General features: G+C 45.4%; 1 protein-coding gene across 1 annotated transcript; it reads right to left on the reverse strand.

Moving 5' to 3' along the window:
- Positions 1-365: 365 nt before the first annotated feature.
- Positions 366-21,181, reverse strand: ERICH6B (glutamate rich 6B). The gene is made up of 13 exons (XM_085230253.1): positions 20,818-21,181; positions 18,445-18,502; positions 15,155-15,225; positions 13,186-13,317; positions 7,903-8,024; positions 6,617-6,718; positions 6,386-6,525; positions 6,157-6,221; positions 5,429-5,574; positions 3,398-3,486; positions 2,675-2,827; positions 1,298-1,526; positions 366-554 (listed from the first exon to the last, which is right to left on the reverse strand). Exons 1-13 carry the CDS (start codon positions 21,179-21,181, stop codon positions 408-410), a joined length of 1,818 nt encoding a protein of 605 aa, XP_085086379.1. The 3' UTR covers positions 366-407.
- Positions 21,182-24,965: the final 3,784 nt, after the last annotated feature.

Raw genomic sequence — 24,965 nt, forward strand, 5'->3', positions numbered from 1 at the left:
CTGCCTGAATGCTTGCAGCCTCCTAAAGAGGTTTGGCCCTTTGGATTGTGTCTTCTGGGATGTGCAGTGAACAGCTGGCCATGCATTCACTCTTCTGTGCCTATACATACCATGCTGGGTATTTCCCAAGCAAAAACTGCTTTCCTTTCCTCACACTATTCCTGTTTGGTTTTGATGAAGTTTTCAAATGAGATCGGCTTGGTGTTACAAGGACTGGATGTGCAGGAAGATAAGCATTGTGAGCTTGGAAAAGGAGCTTTATTGTCATTGCAAAGTGACTGGCTGTTATCACCTTGATGAAGGTAGAGTTGATCCGAAATGCTGACGATAACTGTTTGCTGCACATCTTGATGCCTTCACTTCAGTCTTTCAGGCAGACAGATGATGATGAAACACAAGGAGTGATATCACTGAGGCTGAGATTGCCAAAACTGTTGCAAAACTGACTCTATTTTGGAGAGCAGGTTCCTGAACTGAATCTTTTTGGATTGAAGGAAGCGCTCCTCTTCGTTTTCTAATCCTTTCAGTAGGTGACTTGTCTCTGGGTCTTTCAACTGCAAAGAGAGCCCGTGTAAAGAGAAGAACATTAATACTAAAGGGAGGCTGTAAGGAAGAGCATCCTTTGTAACTCAGCTTTCACGCTCACCCTTGTCCTGGGCTGCCCTTGCCCTCCACACGCCCTTGGAGCATGCTGACCCTACAATTTCCCTTGGGAGATGGTTCTCTTTCCAGTGTATGCTCAGGGATCGAGGGGCTAAACTCCAGGGGGAGCTGGGGATTAGGAGATGGGGATGCACAGCTGGAGGCTGGGACAGTCACTGGCACTGAGAGCCCTGGTAATGCAGCATTTCCACCCCCAGGGAAGGTCAGAGGTAGGAAACCTGAGTGGCAATGAATACCAAAGGATTTCTGTTCCTGTCCCCAAATGCTTGTTTCATGTTAAATGAAATGCTGTTAAGATAAAATCAGGAGCATTGTGTTTGTATTGACATTTAATATAAATGTTTTGAAAAGAAATAGCATTTCAAAATGAATCTGTGAGATGTGCTGTTCTTGCCCTTCAGTGGCAGCATTTCAATCTTATCTAAATGCTTCCCCGAAGTGGAATTTCATTAAGATTCGCAAGGGCAGGAAATTTGCTTTGGAATTAAATGATGACTTTTCCACCTGAAACCTGTGGCCAGCTCTGGGCAGCACCTTGGCAGGACTTTGTGTATCTCAGGTGAGCTGCTCTGCACTGCTGCTGCTCTCCCAGGACAGGGCTTGGCTGAGTACATCCAGCACATCATGCACTCACCTTGAGCCGGGCCCCCAAGTTAAAGTGGATGCAGTTGTTGTGGCTCCCAAACCATAGGTGAATTTTATCCTGAGTCACAATTTTAAGGGTGAGGTGGCTGTTCAGTTTCATGGTGATAGGCTGGAAGGGAGGGCTGTGGACGTGGTGGCTGAGGTCGTGCCAGTTCCAGTGCTTCTGCCTCTCCCCTGCTTGGTCACAGCAGATTCCTGTGCAAGGGCTCAGGACGGTGCTGGGGACAGACATTGGGTGAATTCAGAGACAGCAGCTTCCCCCGCCCAAATGCCATCTTCTCCTGCGCTTGGACAAAACTCACTGCAAGAGTCAATGATGGGTGATGCTGTTCTCGTAATAGCTGTCCTGCAGAATAAAGCCCACTACAGAAACTGTCCTGCCCAGGGTGACCAGCAAGCCTTTGGAAGGCGAGGAAAATTTTGGGGTGAAGCATGGGCTGCCCATCTTCCCATTGTACTTCTACATTTTCTGAGAGGTACTGAGCACTCTCATTTCTATTGCTCTAGCAACATTTATACTAAAAGTAAGTGCCCTGCACGTGGCTGTGCATGTTTGTATGTGTGGCAGGGCATGGGAAACGGCCCTGCCGAAGAACAAAGGGGAGAGAAATGTGCTGTGTGTGGGGAAAACAGCCCGTATTTACAGCATCCAAACCCAAATCAATACTACTCATCTTGTGACAGCCCTGGGAGCTGGAGCTCCCCAGACGTAGCATGTGGGACCATGTGTGCCCCTGGGGGGATGTGGCTTGGCCGAGGGGTGGGTGATGCTTTGGGATCAGCACTGAGCTGTGAAGCCTGGCTTGCTGTGTGATGGATGAGAGGCTGATGTGTCTGCAGGCAAGCGGCGGGGCTGCAGTACTCTAATGGACATGTTATTACAGAAGCTATTCAGAATGATTTGTAATAGCTGGTTAGACATTTAATACAGCCATTCATTAGTCTCAATGCAGGGAGGACTTGTGAAATTGAGCCGGGATTTACTGATTCCTGCAGTTCCCAGCTTTCTAGAGGGAAACTTTGGAAACTGGGGGTGGGGCTGCCAAAAACTAGAAGCTCAGACACCAGCAACTTCACTGAAAGCCATTGGTCGCCTCATATTATCAATAAGTCTGCAAGAAATCAGTCATCTAAGTCAGTCTTTACAGTGAAGAGCACTCACTGGAAATGAAAAACAAACCAAAAGCAACATTGATATCAAGCTCAATGTCTTCAGGTATTGCAGTGTCCCCTTGCATGCAAGTAATAACTGTGATTTTCTAGCATGGCCGCCCGGTGCTCCATGAGAAGCCAGGGAAGAAGATGCATGCTTATCCCTGGGCTGAGCCATCAGCAATGCACTGTGGCTCACCAGGCCTGCACCTACCTGGGGCGTCCATTGGGGTGGAAGCTGACCCCGTGGCCACGGCTCCCGAAGGCTGCCCGAATCCCTGGGTGCCTGTTGTCCTCCAAGATGACATAGGTGAACTGTGCTTCCTCAGTGAATGCAATCAGGATGGCTATGTTGCCTGACGGGTAGCTGAGAGGTGGTTAAGGAAAGACAAGCCCATCGGAAACCCACAGAAAGCTTGATGTGAAAAACATTGTGGGGCCTTGGAGGGGGAGAAGTAACTCATGCCTCTATCACCCACCCTTCAAGCAGCCAACCTGAGGGCTACTGGCTCTGTAGACTTTATTTCCATAGAGAAGCGACATTGACCCACACAAGTTGTGTAGCCAAATGAGTTGTGCAGCCCAAAATGAGCCGTAGTTGCCTTCAGTTGTGCCACGAGAGGTTCAGGTTGCATATTAGGAAAAATCTATTCTTAGAAAGAATGGTGAAGCACTGGCGCAGAGTGCTCAGTGAGGTGGTGGAGTCACCGTCCCTGGAGGTTTTCAAGAACCACGTAGATGTGGCACTGAGGGACGTGGTTATTAGTGGGCATGGTGGGGATGGGCTGGTGGTTGGACTAGGTATCTTAGAGCTCTTTTCCATGATTCCATGGTTCTATGAAAACCCAGAGGCGAGCTACTCCAAGGGAGGAGAGCCACAGCGGTCCACTTGGAGTTATGACATGCCCAGGTTGGCTCGTCTATATGAATTGGATACTAAACCTGACCACTTCCATCTGGGAAAAGGAGGTAAAACATCCGTCCATCAGGATAGCATCTCCTCACTGGGCTGGGAGAGTGGCAGAGCTGCAGGAGCAAAACCAGAGTGATGAGATGCAGGTGGGTGCAGGCGAGCATTGGAGGGGTGCGCAGGAAACGGATGCTCTGCGCTATGCCTTCCTCTCCCTGTGCCCATGCCTACCCAAACCATCACACACTATGCTTTCCACCTAGCCTTCATTTGTTTGCTTACTTTTTAATTAAACCCCTTAAAATTACTGAGGGAAACCCATCCTTCAGTCCTGTGTTTTTGCATTTCATGTGCAAAGCTCAGCTCTTTTTTATTTTATGTCATTAGCTGCTCTCTGATGATATAATTTGCCAGGAGCCCTCTTTCCATTAGACACACAAATAATTTACCCAGCAGCATCCTGACAAGTGAAATAAAAACATCTCTTTGCTGAGGGCTTAGCTCCAAGCACTGCAAGGGAGCTGGGTTTGGTGCTTTCTTATAGGAATAAGGAGCCTGGAAAAACAGAGAGCTGCTTGTTTTGGTTGAGAAGAGGAAGCGAGTGAATTTGCTTCTCCCTCTTGACATCATCATTCAAAGCAGCAGTTGATTGCCAGGTGCAGAAAGAAGCCTTGCTCAGATCTTGTCTCTCATAGGGATTTGAGGGACTGCTCCATGGCAGTTTCCATTTGGTACCCGAGAAGGAGCTCATTTCAGCTGCAGCACTCATTAATAACCCGAAGGTGCACGCTTTGGCACTGCAAACCAGCTAAGGATTACTGCTTGGTTGTAAGGGATGGAGGGAAACAGAAAAGCAACATACTGGCAATCTTGCGCCTGCTTTCATTTTTCAGGCTTTTTATGAGGCTAAAAAGACAGGCAGTCCAAGGCAGGAGGATTTGCTGCCCCTATATTTCAGGAGGAGAGAGCAATATAATGCACTTCTATGTTGAAAATAAAAAAGCCAACAAAATCACTGATTGTGTGATAAATCACAGGTGGTTTTCTGATATGCCTGCAGAAACTGCAGAAGCACTTTGATTTGGAGAGGAGAAGCAGGGGGGAGAAGGGGGGCTGAGTTGGGGGTGGGGACAGAGCCCCTGAAATATGCTTTTGCCACTCTCCCAAAAAACAGCTCCCTGATCCTTAATCATCTTTCTTTTGGTCACATTGGTCTGACTTTCCAGAGAGAGCCTCCACCTGAGCGCCCTGCCCCACTGCTTGCTGGACACAGCAGTGATGCCTCTACTGATGGACTAAATGCTTGCTGGACCGTGTAAACCTTTTGCCTTTGCTATCAAATTGTTGGTCTGGGGCTTGACCTGGGTTCAGGATCATTCCTAGCTGAATAGCTCAGATCCATCTCCATCTGGCTGTTAGGGAAGAGCAGCCTGGTTGAGAGAGTAAGAGAGATGGATAGTACAGAGCTAAACAGAGCAGGGCCTGAGGTTTCAGCTAAGGCCCTGCAGATAGTGGCATTCAGGCTTCAAGCTGCACTGTATGCTCGGTAAGTAAAACATTTCCAGATGGGCATCATCCCAGTAAAACCCTGGGGATGCCTGACTCAGCCTTGTACCCCCTCCACAAACATCTGACTAGGTCCATCTTCCAACAGCCACAAGCACGTAGGTCCCATCTGTGTAGTGCACTCACTGGTGAACATTTCACAGGGCCTGGCCTTAGGGAATGACATGGAGCTGTGTCAGGAGATGGGTGGGTGGGGGATTAGGGAGAGGTTCTGCACCAGAAGGCGGTGGGCATGGAACAGCCTGCCCAGGGAAGTGGCCATAGCTCTGAGATTGCCAGTGTTCAAAAAGTGTTTGGACAATGCTTTTGAACATATGCTCTGATTTTGGAATGGTTCTGGTTGGAGCCAAGGGTTGGACTCGATCCTGATATATCCCTTCCAACTTGGGTTAGTCTATGATTTTGCTGAATTAGGATCTTCTCTATATCTCATGATGATATCTAATTTCCCACATGAAAAAAAAACATGAAGAGCTCCAACTCTACACCCACCTTTAGGTGCTCTGCAACAAAATCCTTGTCCATCTCGAGTAGGTTTTCTGGAGGTGCCAGTGTTGGTTGGTACTTTGTGAAAGGGTCAACCTTTGGTCTGATGATGTAGTCGCTGGGTTTTGAGAGTCTGAAAGAGACTCTCTTCTCTGAAAAAATAAATGTTTAGGAGGTTGGTGTTGAGAACAACATGAAGTTTCTCCAAGTCTTCTGTCTCCAGTTATTTGGAATGGAGAGGGAATGGAAGGAGGGATTGAGGAGTTTTTGGTTTTCAGCTTTGTTTGAGGAGAAACAAGCAGGAAGATCTAGCCTGAATAGGACGGGATAGGCTCTATGACAATGTAGGGCAATTTTCCTGAGAAATGTAATCCTTGATTACATAACTGAGCAAGGAGAAATGATCTCCTTGCTCAAAACAATAAAATGTCCAGCTGAGAATTGCTTATAGCAAAGCATGGACTAAATGTGAACAGGCAAATTTCTTCTGTACTATTTCCTATTCCTTTCAACCAGAGGACATAAAGTATGTAGATGACAGGTCTCATGGGCAGGGAATTACACAGACCTGTGTTCTGATGAACTATGAATGCCCCTGGCCACTACTACTTAGGATTCTGGCACCATTTAGTACATAGAAGGCTGCAGGTTCAGCTTTTCTGAGTGCCCTAATGTTACGATGTACTTTTGGCTCCAAATTGAGCCCAGTGACCACAGCAATTCAAGGTACTCACGGGAAACAGTTTTCAAGTACTGCCGAAGGATTTTCCTGTAGTTCTCAAAGCCTCCCTCACTCAACCTGAGATCAAAAGAGGAGAGGTTGACAGTAAGATCAAATTGTTGGTGGTGGTGTGACGCCACAAGCAGGTTTCCACCGGTGAAATCCCTCGGAAGAGAGCAAAAGGAGGTGCTGACAGGCCTCCCTCCTCCCACCAGTGTCTGGGGTCTCTCTGGGTTCCTTACTGTTGCAACACCTTCTCCTTGATGCCACTTAGCAAATCATTAGCATGGGAAGCAGAGTACATCTCATTCGCATCATCTTCACTCATCAGGTCTTGGATGGCAGTGTTGAATACCTGCTTATAGCTCCTGCAGCAAAAGAGCTGTGGGGTGAAGCACATGTCAAGGGTGATGTGGATCCTGGGCAGAACCTGCTTACATTGCAGCATCCCAACACTGTATGAGTAGACTCACATTTTCTTGTGGTTTTTCCTTCAGATCTGCTGCTGTTGGGATTGGTTTTTCAGGAGCACCACAGAAGGTACACCTTGCAGACTCTTCAGTTACAGTAGTTTTCTTAGAAGACATAAGAAATTAAGTATCGACTTCATTAGTTTAAAAAAAATAAGAAATGGGCTTAAATCTAGGCCATCCCCATAAAAGCAACCAAACCCACTGCATTTCATCTAACACCAGCCCTTCTTTTTGCTATACATTTATAGATATATAGATACATATACTTTGGAAACTCAGTCTGTATTTTATTATCTATGCTTGCAAACAGGTGTAATTGTCATGCTTACTCTTCCTTCTTAAGACTTCAATGGAAAATACCAATTGATTTTCATATGGAAATTGGAACATCTTGATTTGACCTTCTTTTAATGTCCTGTGAAGCACTGAGAATGTGGGGGGGGGGGGAAAAAAGAGCAAAATACAGCTCAAATGAGTTTTAAAAAGCCAGTCCTATCTCCTCTTTAAGAAAAACCTTGAGAGAATACATTAAAAAAACAAGACGTGCTCAGGTTTTTTAGGGGAACTTCAAGGGAAAAGAGGATGTTTGAGTTTTGAAAAGAAAAAAATTGTGTTTGCAAAGCTTTTATGATGGAAATATTTGTGTTCAGCTCTTCTCTATCGTGGTAGTTGCTTAAAAGTGACTCAAGAGTAGCTTTAGAGGCCTTTCCTTTTCTGTTGTATTTACAGTAGTTGTTTCAGTGCCTTCTACTCCAAGCAGAGATGTCATTTAAGCACACATCTCAGCCCAGATTGCATTCTAGGTGGCTATTCCTCATCTCTCAGCCCACTGTGATCCAGTAACTGGGTGAGCTGGCCAACAGCACCCACTGTGGTGGCATCAGCACCGGTGTAAGGCACCCATCTCTATTTGCACCATGTGTGTCTTAGCACAGCCCAAAAGACACTTTGTGTCCCAGTCACTGACATTTCTCTTCTTGACCTTGTCAAACAAGACCTGGTTTTTAGATGGTCAAGCCTAAACCTCATAAGGCAGGGAGCCTTTGCCCTTTTGAGTGATGCTCAGCCTGACTCATTTACCTACAACAGCAGTGGCATCACTTCATCCTCTTGCACTCAACCAGGTTGCCCTGAGGAGAAAGAAGTGCCTCTCGTTGTTAATGCACAGGGCGCTGGCACCCCTCCCAGATGGGCTCTGCTCCTGAGAAAAAAGCCCAGCAAACTGCCAAAAAGTGCATGTGATAGAAAGTCGTGGTTCCTTGTACTGATCCTCTGCTGGGCCTCACCTGGGCTGTGCACTGTGCAGCTGCCATCCCATTGTCTTCCTGCTCTTTTGGGCTAGATGATGATTCCTCCTCTGACTCCAGCCTTGGACTTCTGTAAGTAGGCTCAGCAGGCTCACACACAGCTTTTTGCAAGGAAGAACTGTTGTTTAACTGGCATTCATTAGCAGCTCACAGATTTCTGCGCAGCAGTTTTCTCAAAGGAAGGCTTTGCTAACCATTGCTTCCCTTGCTCAGAGAAGCTGTGGGTGCCCCATTCCAGGAAGTGCTCAAAGCCAAGTTGGATAGAGTCCTGGGCAGCCTGAGGTGGCAGGGGGCCCAGGCATTGGGGTTGGAGCTGAGAGGGATTTCGTGTCTTTTCCAACTCAAGCTGTTTGATGATTCCAGGATTCTGTCTCCTCTCCCCAGGTCCAAGGTTGCTTGTATTCCTACTTGTGCTAGAGCCTGGCTTCAACAGAAAAAAGGGCCACCACCAGGTCTCCTGATGGCTCCATATGGTCTGGAGGAGGGCAAATACTCATCCCAGCAAGTAGCATCACTCCTACATCTATTGCAACAAGGAGAGGGAGATGTACCAGTTAGCCGCACCACCGTCTGTGCCCAGAAACACCGTATGATCCCTCATGACATCTAAAGAGCTTGGGAGAACTGCATTGCTTCCTCCTCCTTGGGACCTGACACTTCACATCTTCGAGGGGAGCTTGCTCTGCTGGCATAAACACTGCCCCATGTTTTCAAACCATTCAAAACTAATTTCAAAATAGAGGTGAGTAGAGAGAGGAGAATGTTGCCGGTGATATTCAGGGTGTTTGAGGCAACGAGATGACTGTGAAGAGTCACAGAAAGATCCTTGTGACACTGAATAAAAGGGTAATAAAAATCACAGATGAAATCTGATGTAGATAAATGTAAAGTGATGCGCATGGGAAAAGACAATCCTAGCTTACATATAAAATAATGGGCTCCAAGGCGGCTATTTCCACTTGGGAATGAAATCTTCAGGTTATAATAGATAGCTCTATGCAAATGTCAGCTCAGTGCTCAGTAGCAATCAAAAAAAAGCAAACAGAGAGCTAGGAATTATTAGGGGTAGAGAGAAAAACAGAGGAAGTCATTATGCTGCTGTATAAATCCATGGGCTCCTATCTCCTGAATACTATTGTGCAGCCCTGATTCACCAATCTCAAATATGATACAGAAGAAATAGAAAAGCTACAGAGAAAGGAAATTGAAGATGATCAAACGCATAAAAGGGCCTCCATTCAGAGAATGACTGAATAGATTAAGACATTTTATCTTGGAAGAAAAACAACTGAAGATCAAATACGACCAAGTTTTGTATTGGGAAGAGTGGTGTGACTGGAGAACAGCAGTTCACACCATTCAGAGCTCTACAGAAGAAAAGAAGGATCACCAAACAAAACTATCAAGTGGTAAGTTCAAAATAAGCAAGAGATTTTTCCATTGCAGTGCTCCTCAACATGAGGTGGGGTACACGTCTAACGTTTCCATTGGTTCAGTAGGTTGTAAACTGGTAGATGGGAGAGGAATCCATCAAGAGCTGTGGTCAGTGGGCATGGTGGGGATGGGCTGATGGTTGAACTAAATGATCTTAGAGCTATTTTCCAACACTGATGATTCTACGATTCTATAATACACAGTAGGGCTCAGCACCTCAATGACAGAATCTCCTCTACTCTTCTGTCCCTCTGCACTTTTCTGAGGTTGCCTTAGAACTCATGCCTTAACTCTTTCTCAGCTGACCCTGCAAGCCCTGAGCCTCACATTGTGCTTTCTCTCCAGCCAGAAACAAGAATGAGGGATGGTAGCTATTACAAGGTAATCATGCCCTGGGGGAAATTACCGAGCTCAAGTATCTCTCCTTCCCAGACTATGGTAATCTCCTCGCACTCAGTAAGCCATTGGCAAAGCTTGTCAAGGCAGGCTGGCTTGTCACTCTCCGCATTTAGCAGCCTGCCCTACTTCTGGAGCCAGCTGTATCAACTGAACATCCTCGTGTTGACATTGCATGCTCAGTAATGTGGAGATGAGGCTTATTTTCTGAATATCTACCATTTTCACCTATAAAGACTCATCTGAAGCAAATGTAAGGCCAAATTCTATTCATATTGACACCTGTGCAATTTTGCAGCAGCTCTGAAGGAGCAATGATGATATACATTGAAACAGGAGGGCAATCAGACACCTGTCTGTTCAACTGATCTTCAAGAGAGGTAGCACAAAGAGCTCCATTACATGCACTGGAAAAAATAGACTGATTGCAAATGTTATGGGGAAAAAACAAACAAACAGTATTTCTTGATCTCTAGATTTCCAATAGCCAGGAGTCCCTGCTGTGTTGGATTCTGTACAAAGATGAAGGCAGAGTCCAGAATGAGGAGTGCAATCTGCAAGTGGGTGAGAGGAGAAACCCCCTCCTCTTCCTCTTCCTCTTCCTCTTCCTCTTCCTCTTCCTCTTCCTCTTCCTCTTCCTCTTCCTCTTCCTCTTCCTCTTCCTCTTCCTCTTCCTCTTCCTCTTCCTCTTCCTCTTCCTCTTCCTCTTCCTCTTCCTCTCCCTCTCCCTCTCCCTCTCCTCTCCCTCTCCCTCTCCCTCTCCTCTCCCTCTCCCTCTCCCTCTCCCTCTCCCTCTCCCTCTCCCTCTCCCTCTCCCTCTCCCTCTCCCTCTCCCTCTCCCTCTCCCTCTCTTTTTCCCTCTCCCTCTCCCTCTTCTTCCTTCTCCTCCTCTTCCTCCCTTGTTATGGCCACCTCTTATCACTCACTTCTTCTCGATGGGCTGGCCCCATCCCAATGACACTAGAGAGCTTACTTAGCCATGGAAAGGCTAAAACCTAAATAATATTTATTGATTGATTTGTATATGTGCATCATACATTATGTATTTTCAAGTTACAAATATTAATTATTGATGTATTGTTATAAAAATAAAATGAATAAATAAAAGCTGGGCACCCTGCAGCCCCGCACCTTGTGTCTGGCCTGTCCTTACTGGCTCAGGTTCCTAACTCCCTTGATTGCCTTATTTTAATGTTGTTATGCTGAAAAATAGATATTTCTTGCAAAGAAAAGCAAGTGTTTCTGTGCAGGGGGAACTTGGCAGCTTGGAATACTGAGCAGCAGCTTCCTCAAAGCAGTGGGATTCAACCTGGTAATCAACGCTATTAGCATTAAAAGGAACTGTCTAAATGTCAAGCTGGTTCAATAAATAAGCACTAATACACTTAGAAATGGAGAATTAAAAGTTTCACCGCTAATTATGTTTCTTATTTTGGATTTTCTGTCAATTCTAGCTCTTCCATTCAAATGAGACAATCATTTTTCTGCCAAGATGAAGGAAATGCGATGGTCTGAAAGTCAAGAGTAGGCGAAATTGTTCATACACAGCAGAGAGTTAAGGTGTGTTGTTGTCCTTCTCACAACCCTTAGAAGAGCTGTAAGGTCAGTGGACTTTTCCATTGGAAGTGTTCCCTCCTTGGGCACAGATCATCCTGAGAGGCATCCGCCCATGGCCAATCTCCTTGTCTTTTGCCTATAGCAACATCTGACCCCATGTCACCTCAGCAGAAGCCAGCCTGAATGGTCTCATTTTCTACAAGCAGATGGAACACAAGTTGTCAGGTGTCCCAGTATTGCAATACTCCCCAGCTTCCTGTTCCAGCAGCTCCTCTGATGATACCTTTTAGTCCCATCAGAGCTGGGAAACACCAACAGATGCTCCAGGCTTATATAGGACATGGACTTATCTGTGACTGCAAAGCCACAGAGGGGTGATGGTGAGCCCCAAGAGCCCATGTTTGGTCTTCTGGTTTGGTCTTCTGAAACATGAAGGCATAGGATGGAGTTTTCAAATACAGTGTAGACGTGGCACTGAGGGACATGGTTAGTGGGCATGGTGGGGATGGGGTGATGGTTGGACTACATGGTGATATTGGTGGTCTTTTTCAACCATAATGATTCTATGATTCTATTCTATGATTCTATGATCACTTGGGGTATGGAAAAGAGGGTGGTGTGCTGGGGGTGTGGGATGGCTGGATCCTGCAGCAGCAGCAGGGAGGGCTGAATCCAGCCATGGGAGGACAATGGAGGGAGCACAGGCTCCTCTCATGAGTCAGAGGTGCATAGCATGTGGCGCAGCAGGTAGGCAGCAAAAGCAGGGGGTGCAGTTTTGCTGGAGGCACATTTCACAGCAAGCACAGAAATGAGCTGTGGGTTTAACAACCAACTCCACTCCTCAGGACCCAGCCACCTGCAGCGCAGCCTGGATGGAAGCGGCTCAGCTACGCCTGGTGCTTTGATGCAGTAATGACACATAACTGATACTGATGGCAAAGGCTAATCCTCTCTGCTCTGTAATGTCCCCAGTCAATCATGCAATATTCTGTTATTGGAAAAACTCATTTTTGCCCCTCCGATGGTAATCACTGTGTGCCCTGAAGCACAAGCCTTGATAGCCTGCATAATTTGCAACCTAGCTAAGTGTAACTGCGGGTGTTAATCCTATTTATATAAATGCCTGACAAGCAAAAGTAGCAATGGAGGGATGAGCTGTGGGGTGGGGGGAGGTCTTCCAGGCATCCTCCTCCAGATTTCAAGCTGCTGCATCCCACTGATAGGAGATGGAGTGTTTGGGGTAGGGAAAGAGGAGAGTCCAGGCAGCAGCTCTGCCTTTGTGTCCCATGGTTTGCTTGCCCCTGGATTCTGGATTAGACCTAACAGGGAGCATGTCTGTGCTCCAGGCAGTCTTGCTTTACCCAGTGACTGCAGAGCATCAAAGTCACTGGGACAGTTGTGAAAAGGAAAGAAAAGAAAGAAAAGAAAAGACCTCGAATTAAAAACTAAATAATAAAAAAGCAAGATTCTCCTCTTGCTGCTCTTTCCCCTTTCCTCCCAAGTGCAAGTGCTTTTATCCAAACAGAAAAGAAGGGCGTGACTGTTCCAGGTCCTTCCTTCACAGCACCTGAGGGCTGCATGTGCCCAGATAGAAGAAGAAAAGAAGGATTACCTTTCCTATTACACTCTACCACCAAACATTCAATAAGCATCAAGGAATAAGACTCTGAATACTCTGCTTGGCAGAAAAGTGTTAAAGCAAAGTGATCCATGATGGCAAAAAGAAGTCTTCAAATGGGTTGATCATCTTTATGAGCAAAACAGTTTTTCACTTAGCTGGGATTTTCAAAAGGCCATCAACAGTGGCAGCTGGGAATCTCAAACACTCAGATTGATCTCATGACTGCTATGATTAAGCAAAAGATCATACTGTACCTTGTTCACACTGCTCTGTTTGGCTGTTTTCCTCTTCCTCCTCTGTTCTTGCCTCTTCCTCACTTTCATTTGGCCTCTCACTCACTTCTGCTTCAGAGAAAAACTCTGTGTCCCCAGAGAGCGTCACCATATCTGGAGGGAAGAGCAGAAATTCCTGAAGGCATGGCATCATTGTGACCTCCATAAGGAAGAATATGAATATCACCTACCTAGCTGTCATTGTCCCCCTCTGCACCATGCTGTCTCCATGGCCATGAGCATCTGCAAATTCCTTTGCTGAAGGCATTGCTTGGGAGGGAAGTGTCAAAGGTTGGGGGTTAGGGAAAATTTATTCTCATGAAGAGAAGTGAGGAACTGGAACAGGCTGCTCAAGGAGGTGGTGGAGTCACCATCCCTGGAGGTGTTCAAGAAACGTGCAGATGTGGCACTGAGGAACATGGGTTAGTTGGCATGGTGGGGAACAGTTGGACTAGATGATCCTAGTGGTCTTTTCCAACCTTAATAATTCTGTGATTTTATGAAAGCAAAGTGACCCTTGTCAGCCCTGGGAGGATGCAACCAAAGAGGAATGAGGCAGAGACACAAAAAGTTGATCACTTATGAAAGGTATGGATATCACCTTTCATAGAATCATAGAATCATAGAATGGCCTGGGTTGAAAAGGACCACAATGATCATCTCGTTTCAACCCCCCTGCTATGTGCAGGGTCGCCAACCACCAGACCAGGCTGCCCAGAGCCACATCCAGCCTGGCCTTGAATGCTTCCAGGGATGGGGCATCCACAGCCTCCTTGGGCAACCTGTTCCAGTGTGTCACCACCCTCTGTGTGAAAAACTTCCTCCTAACTTCCTCCTTTCCTCACCCTGCTTGGTGTAATGAGACTTAAATAAATTAAAACTTGTATTTTGAGTGAACTGTGCCCTGAAGTAATGTTTATCTTCTCTACTGAGCAATTGCTCAGTACAGAAAACACCCTGCTAAGTGCCTGATGCACACCTGCACCATGGAAGGAAGGGTTATACATTCAGAGAGGCACCAAATCTACTCCCATCATGTATGGATTCCTCAAAGCTTCCATCAGTGACTGGTATCTGTGCACTAAACTGCTTGCTTGGTTCAGTAAAGAGCAGGAGGAAGGAGGTCTGCTTTGTAATTGCAGGAAGCCACCATTTTTAGTAAATACTGCTGTTGGGTGACATCTGGCAAAATGAGTCTCTGGGGCCTCGCGGAAGTGAAAGGTTTAATGCAGGTAAGCCAGGGCTCTGTGGGAGATCTATCTGCTGGAGTCCATCAGGACAGGAGGGATTCCAGTGCTAAGCAGGTTGTCCCTGCTTTCCCTCCTCTCCCAGCAGCCCCACAACACCCAGAACTGCCCCCCGCTACATTACAACTCACATCACCTCTGTCCTGTGGGATTCCCACATTTCCATTGCTACGGGAACCCGCACCGTAACCGAGAGCCCCTCTTGCTGTGGTTGCAGGGACAAGGACAGCAGTGAGTTGGGCAGGCAGAGGATGGAGATATTTTTAATCGCATCCATTAATATAGATGGAAAGGGACAGATGAGCATTTGGATATATTTCCTGCTTTCTTTTGGACCTCAGAAAGAGCTGTTGCAGCCAAAACCATATTTTCCACCCCACCTGTGTACTACAATTGGTCTAATAAAAATGAATTTCATTTGCCTACAGAAATCACCGTTCTGGGCACTTAATACCCATAGAACAAGCTGTTTTCTATTCCTGGCTTCCTTTAAAAGGACAGGTCTTGCTGCTCGCCGGAGTGAATGCACAAGACACATGTTAGAGCCAAGTGAGCACTGCTGTAGGAGCCTCCACATGATGGTTTTCCAGGCTTGATTCTCCATGCACTTAAATTGATTTTATGGTCATGGTACTCCTGGGACACTGTGACAGCTGCTTCAGGTTTTCACCAGTTTAAGCAAGATTAAATTGGGAGGCTCATGCCAGCAAGCAGCGCTTGCTGCCGTCTGTGGTCCTTCAGCATCTCTGACACCGTGTGCAGGCAGAAGTTCGGTCTGAAAAAGGTTTAAAACCAGAACCTACGCATCTTCCATGGGCTGTTCCTGACACAAACAGCCTCAGAGCTATTCTTCTCCTCTCCTATTACTGAAACAGCCTAAACATCATGTTTTAGTTATAAAGTGAGTTTAGTGGGTGGAAGGGTGGGAGGGGAAGGGGGATTAAATTTACTGCTTCTGTGACTACAGATCTGAAATAAATCTCCGATTCAATGATAGATCAATAACACTGAGATTGGGTTTAAATTATTAATAAACTATGAGAAACGAGGATCATTATTCTATGAGTCACAGCTCTCTAATGCACTGCACATTTTTTCCCCGAGACATCTGCATTGAAGCACAACCTGCCCATCTCTTGGCAGAAAGCTGTAGCCAAGAAGTGAACGCCTTTTGTTTTGCAGGCTAAGCATTTAGCAAGCCCTCGTGGCTGAGACAGCCTGGTGACAGCGCAACGCTCCTCTCACAGACCTGCATGCAGACCAGGAGCCCCTAAAATATTCAAGGGTCTGGTGTGCCTCTGGACCTCAGCTCTTCAAGATCCTTGAGTGTCTGGATGGCTGACATGGAGGTGTTTCATGAGACAAAAAGGAGATGCTGGCCTTGGGTGGCTGCAGAGGCCATCCAACTGGTGGCAGACAGGATGGGGACAACTTCTGGCTGCAGGAGGCAGGGAGGAGAGTAACTGATTCCGGCAGCCCACAGTGGCAGCCACCATTCAGCTTCACTTCAGTTTCAAGTGAAGCTCACCTCAGTCCCTCTCTTGGTGCAATGAGAAGGTTCATCAGTCCAAGGAGGCCTGTAAAAACCAAGAAAACTAGAATATTCCCCCGTGCTGGGTGAGGAACATCTCTGTCAGCTGAGCCAAGACATGTGGACAAAGTGTGGGTTGGAGAAGGTCAGGCTGGATGGTGCTCTGAGCAGCTTGATCTAGCCATAGTCGTGTCTGTTCGTTGCGGGGAAGTTTGATTAGATGGCCCTTAAGGGTCCCTTTTAACTCGAATTTTTCTGTGATTCTATGAAGCTGGGCAGCAGGTGGTGGCATCTCTCAGCTCCTAAGCACCACAATTGGTGGTGAAGGCAGAGGACAAACCTGACAGGCTCAGACCTTAGCACTGGTACCATCCCCTATGGGGATTTCCTTGGCTCACAGCTTTTCTCTGTGCCTCAGCAGAGTGGAAGGGACTGTGCAGGCTCAGAGTGTTTGCTCTTGCTGGTGTCCATCAGCTGCTGTGCTGAGCGTGGCCCTGCTTCACCACAAGCTCTCACTGATACGTGAAACCCGTAGTAATGAAGAGAACAAAATAAAGCTGGATCTGAAGAAAAATGCCACGAGGCTTTTTGTCCCTTAATGACAGAAAGGGAACAGAACTTAGGATATCAGTAATGAGAGGCATTTATCATTGTCAGAGTGCTTCAACTGAATCAGAATGCCCCTGAACAAAATCCACTTATGAATAACTTTAAAAAAAAACAACCCCCAAAAAAACCCCAACCCAACCCAAGCCAAACCAAAAAAAAAAAAAAAACAACCCCAAAAAAGCATGCCAGAAAGCCACTTTCCAAAGCAAATCCACAATTCTGAGTGCAAGGTCTGCATCAAACAAACTCACCATCCTCCCTGTCAGTCATGGAGGATGAATAGCTCCACTCTGGGTCATCTGATCTTCCATGTCATGCCTCCTTCCACTGTCATTGCGAAGAGGTGACACCATGTGGGATGATGGCAGGGGGAGGGTGCTCTGGGGCCTAGGTGAGGTTTCCCAGCAGCGACCCTTGGTAACACCATTTTGGGCAGGTAACACTAATCCTGAAATCCTTGCTCTGCTCCATCTCTTCTTGCATGGTTCTACATCTGGCATCGGGCTGGCACAGTTCATTATGCAATATGGCTCTGGGGCTGTGTTGGAACCAGCTGAGGCTGTGAAGCAGTACTTCTCCCTCATCACAGCATGTCCAGCACAAATGGTGCTTTCCAGAAACCCTCTCACTCTGCCTTTTTTTCCTAAAGCTGCTTGTCAGGGCATGAAATCATTCTGAGCCTATGATGCACAGCAATCAAGGTGCCTGTGCAATGCAGGGAGAATGTTATGATTGCCTCTGATCTATGAATTCAGAGATGCCTGTGGCCTCAGAAAATGGAAAAAAGCATGGGAAAAAATATAAAGAAAAAACTTGATGTGATTCAGGGAAGGAGGGAACAGGTTTTGATAATTTTGTTTGTCTGCATTAGTAATTCAAGGATGCTGTTACACACCACTGCTTGCTCATTAGTGACCTATGAATTTTAAAGGCTTTTGGGCACAGCGCCTGTGGGTGAAAACCTCAGGGGATTTTGGGGAACAGCAATGTTCAGGTGCCTCCATCTCTCTCCTGCCTGAAATGTCAACACTTTTTCTTTTCATGTATGGGGCCAAAGGCCACCTTGGAAGCACCTGGACTAATTCCTCTTCATATTGCAACAGTGAATTTATAATTCTACAAGGACAAAGCCTTACTGTGTGCTTACACAGTGATGCAACCCGCCTTCCCTTAGATCATTATATTTATTTTATATATTTAGGATGAGATGTGATGGTCTTAAGTTGCAACTGGGAAGGTTCCAGTTGGATATTAGCAAACACTTATTCTCAGAAAGGGTGGTGATACACTGGCACAGGCTGCCCATGGAGGTGGTGGAGTCACCATCCCTAGAGGTGTTCAATGAACCGTGTAGATGTGGCACTGAAGGAACATGGTTAGTGGACATGGTGGGGATGAGTTGATGGTTGGGCTTGGTGATCATAGTGGTCTTTTCCAACCTTATTGATCCTATGACTTTATGTTTCCATACTCATTTTTCCTTGCTACCAAAAACATGTTTTAATGTCATTTAGGAAAAGAACTCAACAACCCGAAGAATGTGAGGACAGAGGACAAACCCAACATTAAGAGTGATGATGCTTAGTTCACTGATAATACTAACAAAAATTCTACAGAGGCCATTAGTGTCCCTCTGAATACCTCCAGACATTGAGGTGCCCAACAACAACCCCTGGCCTGGATGTCACAGTTTATTAAGAGGAAATGCAAAGCAGCGGTTGTCAGGCTGTGGGCAATGCAGGCACCCCATAAATTTCCCCCATTTTGTGTTCCTGCTGCCAGCCCACATACGGCATAAATACAGCCTCACCCAGCTGTGTGATGCAGAAAAATGCTACCAATTACTGTCCTTACTTGGATTCCTTTGGCTTTGAGCCAGTGGGATGAGCTGATGGAGAGTTTATTGCCTGTGCTGGAGAGGAAAGAAAAAGGTTTATTTTAAGATGAAATATTCTTTTTGTATTGAACAGCAGGGCTTTTCTTTCTTTTTTTCTTTTTTCTTTCTTTCTTTCTCTTTTTTGCCTTGAGATTTCTGGCCATTTCATTATTTTGTATTTCAGATAAACCCTCCCCACTTTAACGAGGAACATTTTTTCCCCATTGCTTTTAATGGTATAATAAATTGCAGGCAAGCCAAGGAAAAGCTCCCCAAAATTGAGCCTTAAAATGTGGCTGGCAACAGAGGCAGACTTTGTGGAAGAAGAGACAAGAGTTACAAGCTAATTCACTTTGCCTTCCCTGCTGGTTTCATCTTGCAAGCAACTAGATGTAGTGCCAAAATGCCAAGTGGTGATATTTCCAAAAAATCAGGGAAGCTGGAGAGAGAGAATTGGGGCAGGAATTTGCAGAAGGTGGTGGGAAAGGAAAGGACCTGTGTTTGTGGAGGTCAGGGGAAAGGATATCGACACAGATGTTTGAGGACAGCAAGACGTGTTGGTGCACTGCAGTGGGGAGGAATAAGGCATGTGGAGAAAGAGAGACATGACTGAAACAGAGAACCAGAAAAAGCATCAAAATGAAGGTATGTCACTCAGATTAGATGAGCCACTCTTGTGAAAGGCAAAAAACAGTGAAAAAGGATTTAGAAAGACCAGCAAGGCCCCATGAGCCACTGCATTCTGCAAATACCTGAAGATGTATTGACTGTTCAGACTAGGTCCCCACTGAGGCATTCCCAATTCCATTTGATTTTCCTTGGTAAATCTACACATATGTACATTACTCTACTCTCTAACATATGAAAGAAACCTCGTATTTCATCTGAATTTTAAATGATATGTTTAAATGTGGTGGCAATCGAACCAGCAGTATCCTGGGGCAGCCATGTGAGATGTTTCCTCATCCATCCACTCTCACTTGTGCCACTTGTGGCTGCTGCTTCAACCCTGTGCCTCTTGCAGGGGCAGGCTGCTCCTCAGGGATGCTGCTCATGTGTACACCTGCTAAGAACACTTGGTTTCCATGCGGAAAGCCCTTCAAAAGAAATAAACCTTTCATGTGCAAACAGTCAGTTGTTCTCATTCTTGGGTGCAGGCAAATTTGCATTGGGAAAAAAAAAAAATGCAAAAGTGAAAACACTTCTTTTGGCCAAGCCCCGAGAAGGAATGATGTGCAGATTCTCTAGGAAATCAATAACCTTTTACGTTATGAGTTATGCTGACTCTTTCATGCCAGCTATGCAATTCTAGCCATGGTTCCACCAGCAGGTGGATTGCATGGTCATAGCAAGCTCAAAGAAGAAATGAGGAAAAAGGATAATCTTTCTTCTATGAAGCTTTCTCAAGAGAAAGCAAGTTGCAAGTTGCAAGTCTCTGCTGCAGAAAGCCAAGCTTGCCCTAAGTAAGGCAGTGGTTGCTGTTCCCCATGAATGATGCATGGTGTTTCCCCAGTGGAGTACCCAGGTTACCTGTCACGAGTCCTTTCCTCACCCTCTCCCTTGAGACAGCTGCGACTCTGACCTGCACACAGCCATAGATATTTCCTTGTATCTTAAGTTATTTTTCTCTTTCCATGAATTAACTACTTTTCTATCTCTCTTATCAGCCTCCAAACACTGGTTAGTTTACTTAGTGAGCTGTAAAATATTACTAAATTCAGGGCATATGGGAAAAAAGAACCTTTAAAAAGATATCTAAGAAGAGACAGGTGGATAATACACATTTGCTGGCATATGCATGCAGCAGAGCAAATCTGTTTGCTCCAGGCAAGTTGGTTCATGGCATTTGACTTTGAAAACCTTGTTTCACAAGACAAGGATGGATTTTCCAGCTGCATGTAGAACAGCACCTTCTGTTTGTGACAAGCTCCCAAGGCTGGGGCTCCAGTCTGAGTGCTGGTGCTCCTTGCCTTGCCCTTGCAGCTCGCAACCATTGCCCAAAACAAACCAGCCCAGTGGTCATACCACAGTAACCCTCACTGGCTGAGCAGGTACATGTCTATCCCGAAATGGTGAGGCATTGGAACAGGCTGCCCAGGTGGAGTCACCATCCCTGGTTCAAGCGCCATGTAGATGTGGCATTGAGGGACATGAGTGGGCATGGTGGGTCGGGCTGATGGTTGGACTAGGTTATCTTAGTGATCTTTTTCAATCTTAATGATTTTATGGTTCTAAGACCCAGCACCATCCCAAGTGCCCAGCATAACACTCATGTTTTCCGTATGCAAACAGAAACTAAGGGAAGATCAAGGATAGCTGTCTTCCCTCCCACAGATTGCTGTTAATGTTACCTGTTAATAGCTCATCTTTCCTTGAAATAACTGCATAGGTGTTCTGGCAAACTTCTTTGTTGTTTTCCCTCTGTTTTGCTGGAAAGGATGACGGGGCTCCTTCAGGTTCTTCATCCCAGACAAGGTCTGTGCTGGTTTTCCCAGTTTCCTCATTGCAGGAGAGAGCAATATTACTCTGCTTGATATAATCTCGTATTCTCTTCTTATTGAAGGCTTCCTTAGAAGTTGCGTACTCCTTTTCCAGCCTAGTCACATTTTCCTCTGTGAGACCAGAGCTGGAATCTGATGGAACGGTCTCAGGGGAAAATATTTTTGGTGGGGACTGGTTACTGCCAGACCCTGACAGCTTGCGTCCATTAGACATATCTGCAATGCATTAAGGAGATGAGGCTCTTCAGCAACAGGCAAAGTCAATTCATCATTCTGGTAACAAAGAAAGAGAGAAGAGAGAAATCCCATTAGTCATTTGCTCCTGACGGGCGTATTGATTGATGTAGTTAAAATGTTCACACTAAGATAACCTTATTAGATTGAAAATCACTTTCTTTTAGAGGGATCTACTAGGCTCCGATTCAACAAAGCACTTAAACAAATACTTGATATTAAAGACAGGCCAAAGTCCCGTTGGTGGGATTTTGTTATACAGATTCCACCTACCGCTTAAACGCCAAAGCTTAAGACATCTAAAAAAGCCCAAACAGATCTCAGAATGCCTTCCTGTGCTCAGAGAGGCAACCACATACCTCGTGTCGTAACATACAATGGCACCCTTGTCCCCACTAAGGCTGCACTGAAGACTGCATCAGTGATTTCATTATTAACCCAGTTTGCTTTGACTGTAAAGTGCTGCATGGCTGAAACTCACCGTATGCAGGCTGGAATAGAGCACGTTTTATATTCATTACCAGCTCTCAGACAAATTATTTTAGACATTTTATGCTACACGTTGGTGAATAAAAAGAAAAACACAACAAAAATATACAGTAGAATCTATTGAATCTGCTTAATTGGTCTTGCTGGTGACCATCTGACCATGCCAATTAAATGAAGACAAACAAAAGCAGCTCTCAGAAGACACGCAGTGAATGAATCCAGGGTAAATAACTGCACGATTTTTGTTATTGCATTATTCTGTACAGTTGTGTGTCTGAGACATAAACTAGTTATAAAAAGTGACTCGCCCTGTTGTTTGCAATATCAGGTTAATTGTGTCTGCATCTTCCTTTCATCCACTTGGCCTGTTTAATGTCAAAAGAGAAAGGAGGGAATAATAAGGTTAGCGTGGCAGCACTCATGTTTTGCAAGCTCCCCTCCTGTCCCTAGCCCAACCCTTCCTTCCAGTTCCCATTGGGCGTGGTGGCCCTCTGCTATGAATGACTGCAGACCAAGACAGCTGTTTACATCTGTTTTACAGAGGCAGGCCCACAACTGGATGTCAGCTTTGGGCCACTCGTCTGGATTATCTCCAGACTACGCAGCTCTCTCTGTCCACTTGGGTAGAGTGGTCTCTGGCAGCACACACAGAGGGGACTATTCAATATTTGGGGACCTCCCAATATTTGAAGGGAGTGTATTAACAGGAGGGGGAATTACTATTTATGAGAGTGGATAGTGACAGGACAAGGGGGAATGGTTTTACACTGAGACTGGGAAGGTTTAGGTTGGATATTAGGAAGAAGTTTTTCACTGAGGGTGGTGACGCACTGGAACAGGTTGCCCAAGGAGGTTGTGGATGCTCCATCCCTGGAGGCATTCAAGCCAGGCTGGAGGTGGCTCTGGGCAGCCTGGTCTGGTGGTTGGCGACCCTACACATAGCAGAGAGGTTAAAAATGATCACTGTGGTCCTTTTCAACCCAGACCATTCCATGATTCTATGGTTCAATCAGGCCTGCTTCTCGCCTCTTGCTTGGCCCTCTCTAGTGGGAATTATGCCAGGGCCTTGGAAGCTCTGGAGGGCTACTGCATTGGCACCTGGTGAAGATCACTCACTCTGGTCTTCTGCATTTGCCTTTCAAAGGACATCACCACATGGAAGGCTACTTGTCTAGGAAGGCTGTTGAGTCTGCATTATTGGAAACTTCTAAGAAGAGATTAGAGAAATGCCTAGAAAAATGGTACAGCATCATCCACTGTGACCAGGTGGGGTCAATCAGCTCTGGTTTGTGAAGAAATTTTTCACAGTGAGGATGCTGAGGCGCAGGAATAGGTTGCCCAGAAAAGGTGTGGCTGCATCACTGGAAGTGTTCAAAGTTGGGTTCGACAGGGCTTTGAGCAATCTGATTAAATGAAAGATGTCCTTGTTCATGGGAGGGGGTTGGACTAGATGGTCTTTGAGGGTCTCTACCAACTCAAAACATTCTGTGATTTTATGGTATTACTGTTGTGACATGATCTTTGCATACTAAAGATTGAAACTTGATGGTTAGTAGGTGTCTATCCACAAGGCTGACCTATCTTAATTTCTTTATAAAAGAGCTTAACAGAATCAAGTCAAGTGCTAGAGAGGCACTTATATAGGGTCTCAATACTTTTTCATTTATCAATTGAGCTTATATATCTCATTGGAAGAAATCACTAAACTGATCAGACAAAAGCTATCTTCCTTAACAGTCTGATGGTTCACACCCAGGTCTGTCTCTGATTTTCCTCTTATCCCTCTCTCAGGACAGTTTTCATCAGTTATCTGGAAATTTTCTTCTGATTTTTTCTTCTGATTCAGGATATCTGAAAAGCAGTATCAAAGACCCAGGAAGATCCAAAAGATTTTTCTTTCAGTACTGTTTGAACTAGGCTAGGTGTCTACCTCTAGATTTTAAAGCACCTAGATTTATCAGCAGCAGCCAAACACTACATCCTTCATTGTTGGAACAGAAGATATCTCATTATCATACTGTCCAATTATATTGATTTTTAACTCCCTAGAGAACTAGCTTTCCTGGAAAGGTCTGTCATTTCTGCAATTTATAAGCATTTCTATGCATCATTGTTCTTTCTGAGAAGATATTTTTCCAAATATCCAACCCCAAAAAGAACTCCTCTTCCAGTGGTGGGGAGTTGCTTACTTCAAATGGGCTTGTTCACCCTGTGTTGCTCTACCTAAAGCTATACAGCTAATTCTTTGATAATCTTATATCTAGAGGAGTAAAGCCTTCAGGGCAGATCCTCTTGGTCTCTGTGCTCATATTGTAACTAGCAGGCAGAGCTCTCACTCTCATGGGGATGTTCCTGATGAGCAGTATAATTCACAGTAGTTTCTAGAAGACCCTCTCCTTGAACTTGGCTCATCAAAGCTGCACAACTAACAGATCAGCAGTTTCACCACCATCAGAAGAAATGCAGCACTTGAATGTTCGTGTTGAACTTTTCCAGGAAACTGAAGAGGATCAAATGAGGCATTTTACTGAATTCTAAAGAGGGTTGTTTTTTTGTGTTCGTGCGTGCTTGCTTTCATCAAACGAAATGTTCGAAACAAAAAGCCCATGGCAAATTAGAAGGATGACATGCCACGTTTTGAAAGTGCCAAATTTAAAGATCTCTGCTTTGGAACTTGGCCTCTCTCTATGCATCATGAGCTATTCTAGGATTTTGATATTAAACCATCAAATTTTTCACTTGACCTGATACGTGCTTTCTTTACAAAGCTCCGTCTTTTTTGCAAAATGCAAATAAATGTTTTCCCAGTCTCACTAAATACAATCACACAAAGAAGAGGGATCTTGCTTTTGTTAGGTCAGAATTCATGGGACCAATATTAAATAGTGAAATCAGTCACATCAGAATTACATGCTTAAAATCTACTAGATTACTGTAAGCTGCCCATTACAGTGCCACAGGAGATTGTCCACTAAATGTTCACAAATACATCTGCAGCACAGTAACACATCTCTTCCAAAGCCCTATCTGTCCATGACGTCAGAGCTCTCCATAAAAAGCAAGTGAATTTAAAGCCTTGTTTATAGGCTAATTTCCTCTGCGAAGCTTCACTTTCTCTATAGCTCTTCTGTTCTCGTAATAATATGCTAGTCAGAATATTTGAATCTTGGAAAAACAAAACACAGCTGAAGTAGCTGGAAGGCTAAGGGCTTGGGAAGCAATTTCCTCCAATTCATCAGAAGACAAAGGGAAAGGGATAATTTTGTTCCTGTTAA

This window comes from Meleagris gallopavo, chromosome 1 (genome assembly GCF_905368555.1).
Source record: "Meleagris gallopavo chromosome 1, MGAL_WU_HG_1.1, whole genome shotgun sequence".
NCBI classification, from domain to species: domain Eukaryota; kingdom Metazoa; phylum Chordata; class Aves; order Galliformes; family Phasianidae; genus Meleagris; species Meleagris gallopavo.

Coding starts and splice junctions, on each gene's coding strand:
- ERICH6B (XM_085230253.1), bottom strand. CDS start 21,181: ATGTCTAATGGACGCAAGCTGTCAGGGTCTGGCAGTAACCAGTCCCCA. Junction 13,318..15,154: donor GCAGCAAGCGCTGCTTGCTG/GCATGAGCCTCC, acceptor TCTTCCCTCCAG/ATATGGTGACGCTCTCTGGG. Junction 3,487..5,428: donor TTGTTGCAGAGCACCTAAAG/GTGGGTGTAGAG, acceptor TTGCTCCTGCAG/CTCTGCCACTCTCCCAGCCC.